This window comes from Carlito syrichta, unplaced genomic scaffold (genome assembly GCF_000164805.1).
Source record: "Carlito syrichta isolate Samal-C Ts95f unplaced genomic scaffold, Tarsius_syrichta-2.0.1 Scaffold158442, whole genome shotgun sequence".
NCBI classification, from domain to species: Eukaryota; Metazoa; Chordata; class Mammalia; order Primates; family Tarsiidae; genus Carlito; species Carlito syrichta.
The window spans coordinates 182,166-199,029 of record NW_007102538.1 but is presented as its reverse complement, the minus strand read 5'-3'; the positions used below and the strand labels follow the sequence as shown (position 1 = coordinate 199,029).

The following is a 16,864-nucleotide window of genomic DNA, read 5'->3' as shown; positions in this document are numbered from 1 at the left end:
AGAACTTATTCTATAAACAGAAATGAACCAAACACCGACTACCACCCAACCACTTCTCTGCAGGATTTGGGATACAGAGTCCCTGGACACAAACAGAAGTGGCCGGTTGTCTGTGCTAACACAGACTTAAAGTGAAAGATGGACCCCTGGCATGGAGAGGAGGCGGAAAAAGCCTCAGGGTGCACATGCGAGCTTGCCCAGGAGCCTGGAAGAGCCCTCACCCCCTGACCTCATGTCCCCGAGCCCCGTGCAGACCCCTCTGTGACTGCTCTGTCTGCAGTTGGGGCTCTGTCCTCTCTGTAGCCCCAGAGGAGAGCCTGGACAGAGACAGTGGGCCCACAAGAGCCGGCAGAATGCCTTGGACCACCCCAGCATCTTTCTGGCATGTCCCTACACGCCCTCTGTTTACCTGTGGACATTAGCAGAAAACAGAAAACGACAGATAGCCCACTCCCTCAGCCCGTGAAATATTTTTGTTTAGTCAATAATTGCACCATCGCATCAAAGTAAGGCTCAATTCAAAACTTTTCCTTTTGAGATTCTTGTCAGTGTCTCAACAGTTTTCTCAGCTGTGAATCAAACAAGGCAACAAATTTTAGCAGAAGATTATAGCCATTTTCCCCTTTCTTCCTCGAAGCTGTCATCTAGCAGCAGATTTCAACAGCCGTTCGATCTTTCCCATCTGCTCGCCTTGGGCGGCGTCAGCCCCCCTGGACGGCCTCCTTTATGCTAGTGTGAACGCTGTGCTGCGCCCGCTCAGTGGGTGGGCTGTGTGGGGGGAAGGGGCTGTCACTGGAAGGAGGCGGGTGCTTCTCCCCTGCACTTGGAGTGGCAGCAAGCTCCCCCTTTCTCCAGGGGGGTCTCTGTTGTCCCCACCACAGGGTGGAGAGCTTGTACTGCCTTACCAGCTCTGGAGTGCTGACCTCCTGAGCTGACAGCCAGAAGTGGGCTTTATAAGTGGGAGATGCCCTGCTGGAGTACACAGAGACCGGAGGTGGGCCTTCCTCAGGGCACTGCCCTTAAGCAGATGGACAGACGTGGTCTGGCTTCCTTGAAGCTGCCTTACCTTTCTTGAAGCTGCCTTACCTCTGCCACTTGCCCCAACTCCACGGAGCAGGTTGGTGTGTCCAGTGGAGAGAGTGCTTGGATTTTTCCATAGGAGAATCTTAAGGCTGTGCCGACCTTTGACCCTTTATGAGGGCAAAATGAAATAGAGCATGAGAAGCACCCAGCACAGCTCTAGCACACTGTTGGACATCTATAAATGGCTGCTTCCTTTGCCTTCCTTTGTCTGTCCTCAGGGTGGCTTGGGTGCAGTGGGTTCTTGGTCAAGATCGTCTACTCTGTTTGTACATAAGGCTGCACCGCAGAGGTGCCCTCCCTCACCCTGCACCTCCCTCTGCTGCTCTCCGGGCGCGGCCTCAACCCCGGAGGTGAGCGGGAGGGCTTGGGAGGAGAGAGGCCCGAGACCCGTCCTGGGACCCGCGGCTCGGACTTCGCCCAGTGGCTTAACCACGTGGGCGATCTGGTTTCCAGGCCCCAGGAGCACTTCAGACGTAGTGTCAGTAATTACCCTTCATTCGTCCAACCAGCACATATGCAACATGGACTCAGCACAGTTCTCCGCACTGGCAGCACAGTGTTGGACAAAGCAAACTGCAGTCCCCATCCCTGTGGAGCTGGTCTTCGGTGGAGGAGACAGCTGATAAAGTAAGTGTTTAAAATGATGTGATGTGTCCTGCTGTGTAGCGAAACAGGGTGATCGGCCACTGTCGTCAGTTGCTCTTCTCACATCTGTATTGGGCACTTGCTGAGCTGGCACCTAGGTGCTGCGTTGCTTCCCTGGACTGTGGGCGAGACGGCGGCCTTGGAGCTTTCGTCTGGCTGCAGGGTCTCAGGGGTCCACTCTCCACTGGATGACCCAGGTGAGCTGGCTGTCCGCGCCTGTGTCCCTTCCTCTCCCAGGGCTCCTGTAGGGCCACTGTGCTATCCGCTTGTGAGGAGTGGCTGAGCCACAGAAGCTGGGGCCTCCTTGCTCCAGGGAGGGGCAGCGGTGCAAGGAAGAGACTGTCAACATCAACCCTGAGCCTGGCTCTCTCACTGCCAGGCCACGTGGTCCTGGCTGGTCTGTCACCCCTGCCTCGCGGTTGCCTGGCTTATGAGGACATCATCGTGTATGATGGTGAGGTGATAAAGTCCTGAGAGGCCCAGGGTGCCCACTTCCATGGGGCACCTGGAGAAGGCACTGTCTCGGCCCCATGTGTGCCTGTTCACTCCTGGGTTCCAAGGCAGGGCAGACTCAAAGGGTTGGAACCCTCTGCCGCAGACAGCTCCATTCTCCCTCACTTCCTTCCATTGGGAGGCCCTGTCTGGCCAAGAAGGCATCTTAGCCCTTGGCTTTCAGAGCACGGTCCCGAGATGCTCACCTTTCCGCATGGCAGGTGCTTGTGGTAGGGACTTCAGTCTTATCTCAGTTACTCTTCCCCACCCCCTAGTGTCATGGCTGCAGAGGGGCCTTGTTCTGGCTCTTCCGATGCGGAGGTGTAGCTGTGCCTGTCCAGCTAGGCGGCAGGGAGTGTAGCCCTAGGCACCTCCTAGAGGGCCTGTGGTCCACGCTGGAAGTGGCCTCCATCTGTGCCTCAGGGCTGGTTTGGAAGGGCAAGGGGCCCAGGCATCTTTGCAGGTGTTCAGGTAGGTGTTGAGGACCTGAGTGGAATGGGCCTGACCACGGCCAACCTGGCACACTCTGAAGTCAGCTAATCCTGGAGACTGTGCTGGCCCAGCTGTACCCAGGATCCAGGCTCAGCTGGTAGGAGGAGGGTAGGCAGGACCAACTAGGGATGACAGGCAGGCCGCTGTGCCCAGGGGCTCTTCCAGCCATAGAGAAGAGGGCGTCTGGGGCCCCCTCCAGCCTCACGTTCCTTGGCGCATCCATTTCCTCACCGAGCCTTCAGGGTTTCTCTTTTATCTGGGAACCCTCTCCAGGTAGCCTTCCTCGGTCCTCTTTCTCACTCTTGCAGGGTTGCACTTGAAGTTGAAATCATGGTACATTAAAAGGAAGAGGGTTTGTTTCAGCACAGCAGGCACTGGCTGCAGCATCCACATACCTTCTGTTTGTTTTTCACTTTCCCACATTTTTAACAGTTTTATTGAGATGCAACTTACATACCATGTAACTCACTTGTTACGAGTGTATAGTTCGGTGGTTTTTAGTTACATTCACAGATCCATGCAACCATGGCCACACTCAATTTTAGAGTATTTTCATCACCTCCACAAGAAGCCTGAACCCTTTAGTAAGTCACCCTGCTATCCTCCACTCCTCCCCCCACCCCCACCCCCAAGCCTCCAGCAACCACCGATCTACTTTGTCTCTATCAGTTTGTGTATTCTGAATGCTTTTTAGGAATGAAGTTATATAATATATGGTCTTTTGTGATTGGCTTTTCCAATTTAGCATGTTCAATGTTTATCTGTGCCATAGCACATGTCAGTGATTTATTCCTTTTTGTGATTGAATGATATTCTATTGTGTGGATATGCCACTTTTTATTTATCCATCCATCAATTAATAGACATTTTGGCTGTTTCTACTTTGGGGATGTTATGATTAAAGCTACCGTGAAACATTTCTGTATGAGTCTTCCTGTGGATATATGTTTTCAGCTCTCTTGGATGTTATGTACCTAGCAGTGGGTTTACTGGATCACATGGTAACTCTATTTTTGATTGAGGAACTGCCAGATTGTTTCCCAAAGAAGCTGTACCATTTTTTCCACTGACAGCATATGAGAGTTCTAGTTTCTCCCATCTTCACCAGCACTGGTTATTATCTGACTTTTTCATTCTAGCCATCCTAGTGGGTGTGAAGTGGTACCTCACGGTGATTTTGCTTTCTACCTCCTTGACGTCAGATGACATTTACCATCTTTTCATGTGCTTATTGATCTTGTAGAGATAGAGAGATATCTGTTCAGGTCTTTTGCATACTTTTAAGTTGGTTTATTGGTTCTTTTAATTATTGAATTGTAGGATACATACACACAAGACATAAGTTCTTTGGGTATAGAGGTGCAAGCATTTTCTCCCATTCTGTTGGTTCTTTTTCACTTTTTTAGTATCCTTTAAAGCACAAAAGTTCTTACTTTTGATGAAGTTCAATTTTTCTGTTTTTTTTCTTTTGCTCTCTGTGCTTCTGAAATATCTAAGAATCCTTTTCCAAATCTGAGGTTGTGAGGGTTTGCTTCTATGTTTTCTTCTACAAGTTTTATAGTTTTAGCTCTTACATTAAATAGTTTATTCCTTTTCAGTTAGTATTTGTATATGGTGTGAGGTAGGGGTCCAACTTCATTCTTTTTCATGTGGCTGGCTCTCCAATTATCCCGGCACCATTTGTTGAAAAGACTGTTTTTCCCTGTTGAATTGCCTTGGCACCCTTCTCAGTATCTCTCGGCCATAGATGTGAGTGTGTACTTCTGGACTCTCCATTCTGTTCTACGGGTCTGTGTCTGTCCTTACTCTCGTAGTGCACTGTCTTGATTATTGTGTAAGTTTTGAAGTCAGAAAGTGACTCTTTCTCCTTTGTTCTCCCTTTTCAAGATAGTTCTGGCTGTCGTGAGCCCTTTGCAATTTCATGTGAGTTTCAGTATCAGCTTATCGATTTCTGCAGTGCAGTCAGCTGGGATCCTGGTGGAGATTGTGCTGAATGTGCAGACTGGCTTTGGAAGTATTGCCGTTTTAACATGCTAAGTCTTCTGATCCGTGAGCGTGGGATGTTTTCCCAATTGCTTATACCTTGTTTAGTTTCCTTCCACAGTGTTCTGTTGTCTTTGTTTTTGAAGTGTGCTCTCGGCTTATCAAAAGCAGCTAGCGCAGGAGTGGGTGCCGTTTGTGTAGGACACAGGGCCTTTCCTTCTGTCTCCTGGGCACTCAGGCTGTCCTAGAGGCCGGCCTCTGGATGCAGCTTCATGCATGTAGTACCTGTTCTACGGTATATCCTCTCAGTACCTCCCATGGGAGGACCTTTGCCCTCCTCTGAGTTTCTTCCTCTGATTCTTCTAGTCAAGGTCAGCTGACCTTAGCCAGCCCACTGCTTGGTGTGCAAAAAAAGTTTTATTAGAACGTAGCAGCACTCATTTGTTCGTGTGTTATCCATGGCGCTTCCATACTACAGTGGTAGAGGTGCGTCTTGCCACAGAGACTGTGTGGCACAAAGCCAGCAGGCCGTGTGAACAGTCCCGTTTCCTACAAAGAACTGCCATGACCAGAGGGTGTCGGTGTTCACCAGTGCGGTTGTCTTTACCATGGTGGTGCCCTTGTTTACATTCTGGTGCTCTAGGGTTCATACTGAGCAGCTGCTCACCCTGGCCCAGACACCGCTGGAACTTCAGACTTGGTCGTTCATCTTGTCTCTTCCAGGACCTCTTCTAGGGGTGTCCACTGCTTTGTGCAAACCACTCTAAAGCCTGTGGCTCGAATCAGCACCCATTCTATTTCTCACAGGTGGGGAGCTTGTCTTCTCTCACCTGTGCTCCTCTACGCAGTGCTCAACAGAAGGTCTGCTGCCATGGCCTCATCTCCTGTGGTTCTTCACCCTAAGGAGGCAAGGGGCCGGCCGAGAGGCAAGATGGAAGGGACTTTGAAAGGGTCCAGGTTCTGGGAGCAAGGAGAGTTCATGTGCCCATAGACCCAAGAATCTTTGTCTCTGTAGACTTTTCAGTGGGACACTAGGCACCAAGGTGCAGTGAAGGAGCTTCTCCCCTGCACGTGTGGAGAAGGGACTTGGCAGCCGTTGGGCAGGGCTGCCTTTGCTCTCTGCTGTTCACAGCCAGGGGTGTCTTCACGGGAGTAGCCTGCCGCCCAGCCACAAGCAGAGGGAGCGTCTTTTGCCATGTCCTGGGATGGATCCTAGAATTGGGCACAAGCCTGAGATGCTGATCATCCAGGCAGAAGGAGGGCAGAGTTGGAAGACGGCCTTGCACGTCCCTCCCTCCTTTAGGACCAGCCTTCACTTTGGACGGAAAATGAAAGCCGTGAGGGGGATTGGGTTCCCAGAATTGATTTGCCACAGACTGTCTTTCTCAGGCATGCCACATCCGCAAAGCCTAAGACTGCGGGGCCACCCTGGCTGGGGACTTCCTTCACCCCGACATCTAGTGCTGGCCTGCAAGATGACCCTTCTACTCCCGGCTGGTGGAGGGGCCTTCAGAGCAGCATGAGGCAGCTGGTGGCTATCGGGCCTCCTGGGCCCCGACCTGCATGTCCATTATGCAGTGCAGGAGAGCGAGCCACATGTGGGAGTCCCAGCCCCACCCAGCCTTCTAAGTGCTCTGCCCTTTCAGCAAGGCCTTCCAGTCTCTTGGTCTTCCATTTGTCCATCTCTGTGGTGGGAACGGGGTTCTGGCCCCAGCCTGCCTCCCTGGGCCCTCACAGAGTCACATAGGACAGAGCAAGTGAGCAGAGGGTGGTTTGGTGACCAGGACTCTGCTGTGGCTCCGGCAGCACCTGACAGGTGTTTCCCAGAGAAGCCTCTGAGGCCTTCTGTCTCCATCCATCTTCTCTTTATCAAGCCCTTTTATGTCCCAGATACTCTTTCAGAGCTAAGGAAGGTGCAGACAGACATGGTCCCCACATTGGCTGAGTCATTGTCTCTACCTTTACGGGGCTGATATCCTTGCTGGGGAGACAGGTTTATAAGCAAGTAATACCAGGCTGGTGCCACAGTCCTCTGAGAGGAAGGTGACCGCTCACCAACAGAGCATCCGTGGGGCGAGTGACTGGGGTGGTGTGGAGGTGCAGGAGGGACTGGGGTGGTGGGGACTGAGGGCTGTGGCTGTCCACAGGGCAGTGGCACAAGTTGCACAGAGCAGTGACTTTGACCACTAGAGGGGGATTTGGTTGTTTGCAGCCTGCCTGCAGGTTCACAGAGCAGAACTAGGTCTCTGAAGGGCCAGAGCTGGGACTCAGCTGGCACACCTGAGGCTTATCCAAAGGGTTATGGAAAGCCCTAGGGGGTGAGGCAGGCATGTCCTCCCAACTTTAAGCTCTGACTGTAGAGGCTGTACTTCCAGGACTCAACAAAATGCATGGCACACAGGCTCTGACACACAGAACGGGTGCCACAGGCCCCTGCGTAACCCTAGACTGTGGTCACAGGAGCAGCCTGAAGTTCGGCTCTTGCCACCAGCCACCTCAGGACACAGTTCCATCCCAGCTAGAACAGAGGACCTGGTTCCCCCAGGGACTTAGGTGGCCTCCTCCTAGACCAGTCAGAAGCTCCTCCTCCATTTCCTGAGTGTGGTCCAGCAGCCCCCTCTGGCCAAGACATCAGGCTGCTCCTGCCGCAAGTGTTAAGTGTTGGCTCCACCCCTGTGCATAGCTGTGCTAGAGGGCAGGCTGGGGCCTAGAGATCAGTAGGTATTGGGTGGATGGACAGGCGGGCGGGTGGAGAGACAGAAGAAAGAAAGAAGGGTTGGCAGGAACGAGCCCAGGGAGATCGTAGAGCTTGGCCCAGAATCACAGCAAGTGAGTGAGATGGTCGGTGGAGCTGGTCTGCCCCCTCCTGCACTGCCTCTAGGGTCTCTGGCTTCTCTGGACTTTGGGTAAAGAAAGTCCACTTAACCTGCAGAAATAGTTACTATCTATACAGAACCTTACTGCCGTTCCTCAGTTCTTGCCTTCCTGCTCTGGCTGGAGTGGGCCTCGCGCACGACGGCTTTGGGAAAAGCAAGATCTGCTGCATGTTTGTCAGCAATGAGTACAAGGTCAGGGGTTGGGACCCAGCCTAGACACGGTGGCTCTGCGCACACCAAGCCTCTCCCCGAGCCAGGCCAGCACTGCAGCCAGCTGCACCATTTAGGGCAGAGATGGTGACCCCACTGCCCTGTGGCCAGAAGCCAGAGCCTGGGATCTGGAGTTCTTTTTCAGCTTCACCTCCAAACCATGTCAGCTGCAGCTGCCGATCCCATGCAAACACCCTTACCATGACTACTCCAGGCTCTGGTTGCGTTCTCCAGGGCCTGCCCACTCGTGTTGAGATCTGTAGATGTTACAGAGTTGCTGTTTCTTCCCAGTCCATCAGATTTTAAGCATTTCTCAGTTTTGTCTCCTCTGTTTCTTTTAGTTTGGTTAAACCCTGCAAGTTCTCACTTTTGCTCTCTCAGTCCTCTCCTACATGGAAGTGCTTCCTGGACCTCACATTACCAATCCAGGGAAAGCATCACCCCGTGAGGATGGGCCAGTCACCAGGCGCCTTGCTCTCAGGTGGAATGACGGCGCTCATTCCTTCCCATGTTTATGTGGTTTCTACAACATTTCCACCCCAGGGACTTCACATCCTCGGGCACTGCTAGATTTGAGGCCAGTGCTAGGTGCGCCGCTGCCAAGCTCCCCCGCACACACCCCAGAGTCCCCATACCTGCCCAGTAGAAGGGCACTGAGGTTGGGTGAAGTGTCGTGTCTGGTTGAGGCCATGCTGGGTGGCATTCAGGACAGCCTCTCTGCTTCTGCTTCCTCTGCCCCAGTTCCCATGAGGGACCCTTCTGGGAAGTCAACAGTATTGAGTCCTAGAGAGGAAGAGGAAGACGGGGCTGGGGCTTTGGCAGCGTTGGCATCATATGCTGGTTGGCCTGAGGGCAGAACATCTCTCTGATCCAGTTCAGGAAAGGGCCGTGCTATCTCTGTGCTGCCTCGTTCTCGCTGGGGATGGCAGACCTCGGGTACCTACCTTCCGGTCATTTGTGCACAGCCCATAAACAAAGAGTTGGCTTTTACCCTTTTTAAGGGTTGAAGAAAACTCAAAAGAAGAATATTTTAAGGCAAATGAAAGTTGTATGGAATTCAGATTTGTGTTTCCTCGAGCAGAGCTTATGGCACGGGGCCACGTGCCTTGCTCTTGTGTTGGCCATGGCTGCTTTCTTGCCGCAAGTGGGGAACTGAGTAGGTAGGACAGAGATGGCGTCACTGAAGAGCCCCACATTGACTGTCTGGTCTTCACGGGAAACAGTCCTCACCCTCTCCCTGCATCCTGCCTGGCTCCTTGAGACTCCATGGGGTGGCGGGAGGTTGACATGCATAGCCCACAAAGGCCCAGAAAACCAGCACAGGCCACCTGCTGCCGGAGGGGCACTCCCCAAGTGCGTGGGTAGGCGGATCTCGTACACTTGGGTCTCTCACCCAGACTGTTAAAATGGGATGGAATAACAATCCCTTTCAACCCTGAAAGTCTATGATTCAACTAGAGTTACAGGATGTCTTTCTTCATCCTTTGGGGTTTACAGTGTTCTCAGAAAACCCGTGAAGAGCCATGCGAATCCTCTCTGCTCAGCCTCTTCTCCTGCCCCAGGCCCAGACGGGCTGCGCCTCCCTTCCTCCTGCTGGGCCTGAGTGGGCGGATTTTCTCTCCCTCCCCTCGCTCTTCCTGAGGGGAAGCACAGAAGGAAACAGCGAGCCCCGTTTCAAACCCAGCCGCTCCCTGTGGGTGGCTTCTGCCATCTTGTGAGGTACCCAGGACCCTCAGCCCAAGACAGCTCTTCTGTCTCCCGTGAGGGGACCGCAGGACCAGCAGCTTGCCTGTGAAGTGATGTTAGGAGGATGGTTTAGTGCCGAGGGTGGTATCAGGAGGGGTGGGCCTTCCGCCTTCGCTATTTCCCCCTCCTCTCCCCCCACTCTTCCTTCTGTGTGGCCCGTTCTGGGGCTCTGGACTGGTGGCTGGCCAGACTCTGACACCAGTGAGGCACCCTGCAGTGGGCACAGTCCAGACCAGGCCACACTGTCCTTTGGGGACATGGAGGGGCAGTGGCCTATGGCAGTTTGCGCTCCTGGAGGCTGGAGGCAACCCATGCTCAGGCCACTTCACCTAATTGAATATGTCTGTACCCGGCCTGCTTCCTGAGAGCACGTGATGACCTGGATACGGGCGCCATTACCCCGTTGTTCCTTGAGAGATGGGAGAGGATGTGGCAAAAGCCACCATGGGGCAGCGGGAGTGGGTGGTCAAGGGGAGAAGGACAGTCACTGCGTGTGGTCTGTAGGCCCATGTCATTCACTCACAGAGGCTTTGACACCTGAGCCCGAGGAACGGAGTCCTGGCCCAGTCACACACGGCTCAGCTGCTCCGAGCCATGAGATGTGGGTCTGTCAGCACTCAGTGGGAGCCACATCCCTGGCCTAGGTGTGTGCCCTGTCAGTTCAGTCCCTGACTTGAGCGTGTATCCTGCCACCTCTGTCCCTGACCTCACTTACCAGTGGCAGTTCTTTATAATAGCCCAGGCTGTGCCACTGGAGGGCCCATGAGAGGTTCTGAGGGCATTGCTTTTTGCCTTTCTCCCTCCCTTGCCACACTGGCACTCTCCTTGTCAAGAAGGAACAGGGCCCAGGAGCTGATAGCCAGAAAGAAGGCAGTAAGAGGCCTGCCTGGTCTGTCCCAGACTGGAGGGTAGGTCATAGGGCATGCCCTTGCACACCTTCGGGAGATATTGCCAAATATTTTTTCAACTTGTGCCAACTCACATGTGATCGGTTCTCACTCACATGTGATCGGTTGCTCTATGTCTCTGCCAGTGCTTGGTCTGTTCCATCTGTTCAGGGCCTGTAGACTTTCTGGAGGGAATATCGGATTTCTCATTGTAGTTTTAAGTTGCATTTCTCTAATGGTCAGTTTGAGCACCTTCTTGGCTTTTTTTGGGTCAGCTCTTTAGATATCTTCTTTTGTGAAGTGTCCACATTGTTTTGCACATTTTAAAATTGAGCTGTCTGGCATTTTCTCATTTATTTTTGAGTTCTTTGTATATCCAGATCTGATTTCTTTCTCAGATGTTTGATTTTTAGCTGTTACCTCCTGCTCTGCAGTTGTTTTTCCACTGTTACACGAGTAAAAGTTCTTCATTTTTATAAGTCCAACTGTACACTTTTTCTTTTGTGGTTAGTACTTTCTGAACCTTGTTTGAGAAATCTGAGTCTATTCCAAGGGTCTATTCCAAGGGTATGAAGATGTTCTCTTTTGTTTTCTGTGAAGCATTTTTTTAACTTTCATATTTAGATTTGTGATCCCTCGGAAATTGGTGTTTGTATGGTGTGAGGTCAAGGTCACCTGAGCATCCAGTTGACCCTGTACTGCCCTCTTCCCAGGGTCAGTTTGGCTATCTTGCTCTAGTGCCCCCTGGTCTCCTTTGCCATAGATCTGTCACATTCTGTGGTACCTGGCAAGGCAAGTCCTCCAGCCATGTTTTTCCCTTTAAGGTTGCCATGCTAACCCTGGCCATGTGCATTTTTGTGAATTTTAGGTCATTCTGCCCATTCATGAATCGCTCACACTGAGGTGAGGCTCCTTCTCTCTCAGTCTCTGTGTGGTTGACCTTATCTCCACCTTGGCAGGGGCATCTTCCAGGCTTGGAGGGGAAGAGAGGGCACATAGCCACAAACGGCTTCTAGGTCTCATTCCAGCTCTAGCGACCTCATGGCAAAGAGAAGATGTCTCTTCTCAGGTACGGAATATGAAGTTCAAAAGAAACTATGACAGACTTAGCTATGGTCACATACCCCTCTTAACACTAATTCAGAAGAAATGCAGAAGGGACCCAGCAGTTGGCTAGGCTTGGTCCTGAACCAATTCATGGGGGACGGGGAAGGAGCTGTTCCTTCAAGGAAAGAGGCTGCAAGGCAGGCTCAAAAAGACACACCACACCAAAACTCTCATTCCGTATGGCCTTGGGACCGCACCAGGACAGCTGAGCAGAGGTTGCTTTCCAACCAGACATCCCAGAAACAGAGGACCCGGGCAGAGGTGCAGGTGTGTGACGCACATCCTGAGTATGTGCTGTAGGGGGGAGCTCAACATGGTGACTTGAAAATGTGTGTTCTCCATGACTGTTTATTTCCGCTTCATCCCAGTTGCCAAACACTGGGGGCAGGGCTGCAGCATGGTGGTAAGAGCCCAGTCATTTGAACACTTGCCAGCAGAGTGGGAATGCGTGGCACGCTTCGAAAGATGTGTGTCACAGTGTGCTCATAACATTGGTATTGAAGAAGACTAAGAAGGGGATTTGTGTGTGTGTGAGAACCCACAATGTCCCAGGAGGTGCTAGTGGCTTGTTTTCTCCCCACATGTTCCTTGCCATGCCCTTCACAGCAAATGACAGTGAGATCCCTGAGCTGGTGAGAGAGCAGAGCTGGAGAACTGCAGACGCCTACCTGAGCCACCCACCCAGGGCCAGGCGGGCCAGGACTCGCCGTGCTTCATCTCGTTGAGCAGAGTATATGTCCTCTACTGAAACTGCTTTTTCTCCTACTCAGTGTTCAGTTGTCCAGTGCATCTCCAGTCTGCAGGCATCCTTCTGTCTTGACCCCAGAAGCCTCACAGTTCTGTCCTGCCGTGGTGACCCAGGCCATGGTGACTTATGTTGTATGTGCTCCCGCAGGGCGACTACGACCAGAGCAGGACTAAAGTGCTGCATATGAGCCTGAACCCCAGTAGCATGGCCAGGCAGCGCTTGCATGAGGACCATGAACAGCTGCAGGCAGAATGTGAGCGGCTACGTGGGCTCGTGCATGCCCTGGAGAGAGGAGGCGCCGTCCCAGCCAACCTTGAGGCTGCAGCATGTCTGCCGTCATCCAAGGAGGTGGCAGGTAGGTCTGCTCCCCATCCTCCAACATCCCGTAGGCAAGTCAACCTGCTGTCCTGTGGGACAGCCTCAGGCATCTGCATCTCTGTCATCCCAAGAGGGTCTGTCCGCCCTTGTGGACAGCTGAGCCACATGGATGGCCGGGGAAGGGAGTATCTGGCCCCCACGACCACAGAGATTTGCCAAGTCCCTAGGGGTTGTGCGAACAGGTTTAGTCATCCAAGTCTACGGGCGCAAAGATAACTCAAGCAGCAGTGAGAAACAAGTGGCTGAAATCTCAGACCCCCTGAAACAAATTAGTGTCATTTGTCGGTTTATATTTGCCCCGTTAACCATGAGTAAATCCAATACTCCATGGAAACAGGAACTATCCCTCACTGGGCTAAGGACACTTTCCAGATCCCAGAGAGCCCTTTGCAGCCAAGACCAGCAGCGTGTTGGGGAAGAACGGAGCCTTCTTGAGGGCCAGCACCCTGCTGTACGCTGTGGGTCTGTAAACCAGGGTGACAGCCTTGGAGCCTGAGGCCTGCCCCGGTGGGACTCTGCAGTCTGGCAACCCCAAGCCTCAGAGGCCGTCCCAATTGCTACCTGGCTGTGCTCACTCGGCGGCTCTGAAGAAGTGCAGATGCATCGATGTGAGTAGTAGGGCCCTGTGAGCCTCATGGGGGGCTGCGGGCCCAGAGGACCCACTCGCGCTCGCCACCAAAGGCTGCCTGGCACTGCCCCAGACTCCAAGCCTCGGGGGTCTGGGAGAGAGCCCCCCCTTGCGTCCTCCACAGCAGCCTGGAGCATGGTCCTGACATCCTCACTCCTATATGGTGGTCGTGCTCGTTGCCTCTTCCTCAGGAATTTCTGCAGGATCATCAGGTGGGGGAGTGGTGAGGATTTTCTTCTTGAGTTGGAGTCTCACTCTGTCGCCCAGGCTGGAGGGCAGTGGCACACTCACAGCCCCCTGCTGGGTTCTGGCGATCCTTCTGCCTCAGCCTTCCGAGTAACCGGAACTACAGGCGTGTGCTGCCATGCCCAGCTAAAGCTGCTGTTTTCTTGACCTTGACATCTTGCACTGGTGTCTGAGTTGCTTTTCACCCAGTGAAGCCTCCCCTATTTCCTTTCCATGTACTTGTCATCACTCTTGTGCAGGCAACACGGCGTTGCGCAAGTGTCAAGGTGGTAAGGTTGTGTGGCAGTCATTTTGTCCCCTTCCAGCAGCACAGCCCAGTTTGCAGTGTCTGGGGCAGTTTGTTCTCCATGTCTCTCTCTCCTTTGTCGGGAAAGCCTTATATGGAACCTTCTTCCCTGCCATTTGCCCTTCCTGGGGATGTGTTTGCAAAGCCCTGAACCGTGGTCAGCAGCCCAGGGAGGCATGACCCTTCCAAAGCTTCAGTATCCCAGCTGGCAAATTGAGGCCGTAATAGTACTATAGGAGGCAGTGCCTTGACGCCCTAGCGAGAGGCTGGTGCACAGGAAGTGCTCTATAAACGGTTCATTGTCCTTAGTCTCGTTTCTGGGTTCCTGTGACTGTCGTTAGCAAGAGGTGGTCTCTGGGACCCCTCCGACCTCGGTGCCCTCCTCTAGCAGGGCTTCAACTTGTCTGTGTCCTTTGTGAGTCTGCACACCATCATAGGATCAGTTGTGACCCAGGAGGCATGGAATTTATCGGGTATGGAATTTACTGGGACCCTGCCCCTCAGCATGGTGTGGGACTGCATTTGCCTACTGGATGCTCTCCTGGGACCACATGGACGTGCCGTGCCTACCCTCACGTGTACATCCTGCATCTCACCTGCCTTTCCTACCCTAAGTTTTCAGAATTCATTTTGGGAACCTCTCAGCAGGAACTTGAGTTGACCCTTATTCAGTCCCATCTCATCTCATTTTTTGTAGATCAGAACTTCAAGACACATTAGGGCAGCTACAGAACCAGGCCTGGAACAGAGCTCTCTAATTCTGTCATGACTCCAGACCAGCCCCTTCCTAGATGGGGCAGAGGAAGTGATGAGGTGGCCTGCAGCCTGCAGGAGCACAGAACCCCAGCATTCTGGCTCTGAGGAGCTGCTTTGCTCTCCTCACCACTTGGAGGTCCTTCTGCTTTTAAACTCTCTCCCCGCTTCCCCTTTCAGTTCTTGGCAGCAACAGCTGCCTGAGGCCCCTGGCCACATGGCACTCCCCGGGCAGGTCTGGGCCCACAAGCAAAGCCTGCCCTGAGTGGGAGGGCGCCCTACTGGCTAGGAGTGCACTTTGACCCACTAGCTACTAGGTGTTGTGCCTCCACCCCAGTGACAGGGCGGGGTGGGGGGCAAGGCCACGAGAAGGGGAAGCCACTTGCAAGGTCACGGGAGAGTTGATGGCGGCTGTGGGCTCCTTTCTAGCTCCCCCACCCCCGGGAGGGCTGCTCCTAGTCTCCACGATGGCTGTGAAAGCCGGAGTCCCCATGACCTCCAGCCTCACGCCGTCATGGCTCCCTTTCTTACTTCACATGGTCTGTGCCTTTGGCACATTTTAAACCTGAAGATGCAGATTTGGACCCTTCTAGGTGGATTGTGTTTTGTGAAGGGATTCTTGGAAGGGGCAGTAGTAGGTCAGTCTCTTTGTTCAGCTTGCCAATGGGCTGTGTGTGTGGTCTTGGGCACGCAGGTGCCTAGGGTGTGACTCTGACATGTGTCCCAGGCCACGAGAAGTGAGTTTCAGAGAGGTGCTTCTGCGTCACGCTGGGGGTGGGGTGGACAGTCTCTCAAAATTGACTTTTGAGAAGGAGGCAGGGCCAAGATGGCCTGGAAGATGGGAAGGGAAAGGCTACATGAGCAGAGGCCTGGCTAGACAGGTCTTGTTTTGCCGCCATGGCGGCATTCCATGGGAGGTGAGGGTAGACAGGTTTCCAGGCCCTGAAGGCCAGTCCAAGCCTCATGTCTGCACCCTCCTCCGTACAGCCTCCTAAAATCATGGTGAGGGTGGTAGTTTTTTGTAAGGCTTACATCCTCAGAAAGAGGATTCAACAGCAGATTTTGGGACTCTGGAACAGGTGGACGAGCAGTTAAAGGACTGAGCAGACTTAGGAAAATAGTCTTATTTATGCCTCAAAGCTCCCAAACGGCCTGGGAACTGGGCACAAGTGGCACTGAGGGAGGACATGACTGACTGAAATATGGAGAATTAAGGATGCTTGGTTGAGAGTTCAACTAAGAGACAGATCAGGTGATCTTCCTCCCATCTGTATGCAGTGAAAGAAATCAAAACAAAAGCCAGCAGTTTATTCTCTTAGAGCAGTGGTCCTTAAGATGTGACTCCCAGGCTAGCAGCAGCCTCCTTGGGAGCTTGTTAGAAATGCAGATTCTTAGACTCCATCCCATACATACCGAGTCAGAAATCTGGGACTGGGCCAACCATCTGTGGTCACCAGCCCTGCAGGTCCTAGAGGTTCAGGAGAGTCTGAGAACGGCTGCTATGGAGAGGGCATGCAAGGGCCCTCTGCACGGGAGACCTGGACTGAGCCCAGAGGGTGCATGTGAACCTCAGGCACCCCCAGCCCTAAGGCTGCTTCTTCCACGTGCCCTCAAGAACACTGGAAGCAGGTGTGACCTTCCAGCCCAGGGATAGGAAGACAATGTCCCAGAGAATCTGACCAGCCCCCAAAGGCACTGGTGGAGGGTCCCCGGCTGAATGGTCACTCCATGGGAACCTGCAACAGCAGACTTTCTTCTCCTCATTGCGAAGAGCTGCCCGAGGATGATCAGACACCAGCAAAGTAGACAGGAGAAAAGTGCAACTTGGAGGGAACAGACCATCAGAGCTAAGAAAACCTCCAAAAACTTGTGTTGTGGAAGCCCTGTGAGTAATAGACAGACCTTTCAGCAGCAAAACAAGAGCAAGATAGCTGTTTTAGAAACTCCAAAAGAAAAAAGTGAAAAGTATTGAGAATTAAAACCTAATAGAAGATTCATAAGATAAAGTTGAGAAAGTTTATCTGAAGGTGGAGCAAAAAGACAATGAGATGGAAAGTAGATGAAGAAGGTAGGAACATGAGAGCCGCAGCCCAGTATCTGAATGAGAGGAGCGCCAGAGCAGAGAGCAGAGAAGACAGGCACTCAAGACTGCAGCATTTCCAGAACATCTCCCCATGAAAGGCGCCGGCGCCCTCCCTCGTGGGAGATGCTCAGCTGTCCTTTTTGTGGATGAAAATAGACCCACACAGTGCATGTCATCATGAAAACCCAGGACATCAGGACAAAAAGAAGACCCTGTGAGCT

The 16,864-nt window shown here is 52.8% G+C and overlaps 1 protein-coding gene across 1 annotated transcript in view; it reads left to right on the top strand.

Annotated features, from left to right (window-relative positions):
- LOC103252434 (mitotic spindle assembly checkpoint protein MAD1-like) overlaps nt 1–16,864 on the top strand; it is a 386,753-nt gene that overhangs the window by 253,370 nt on the left and 116,519 nt on the right. Inside the window, exon 7 of the mRNA XM_008051059.2 lies at nt 12,417–12,624. Coding sequence (XP_008049250.2) covers nt 12,417–12,624 — 208 coding nt within the window. The remainder of the gene's footprint in view (nt 1–12,416; nt 12,625–16,864) is intronic.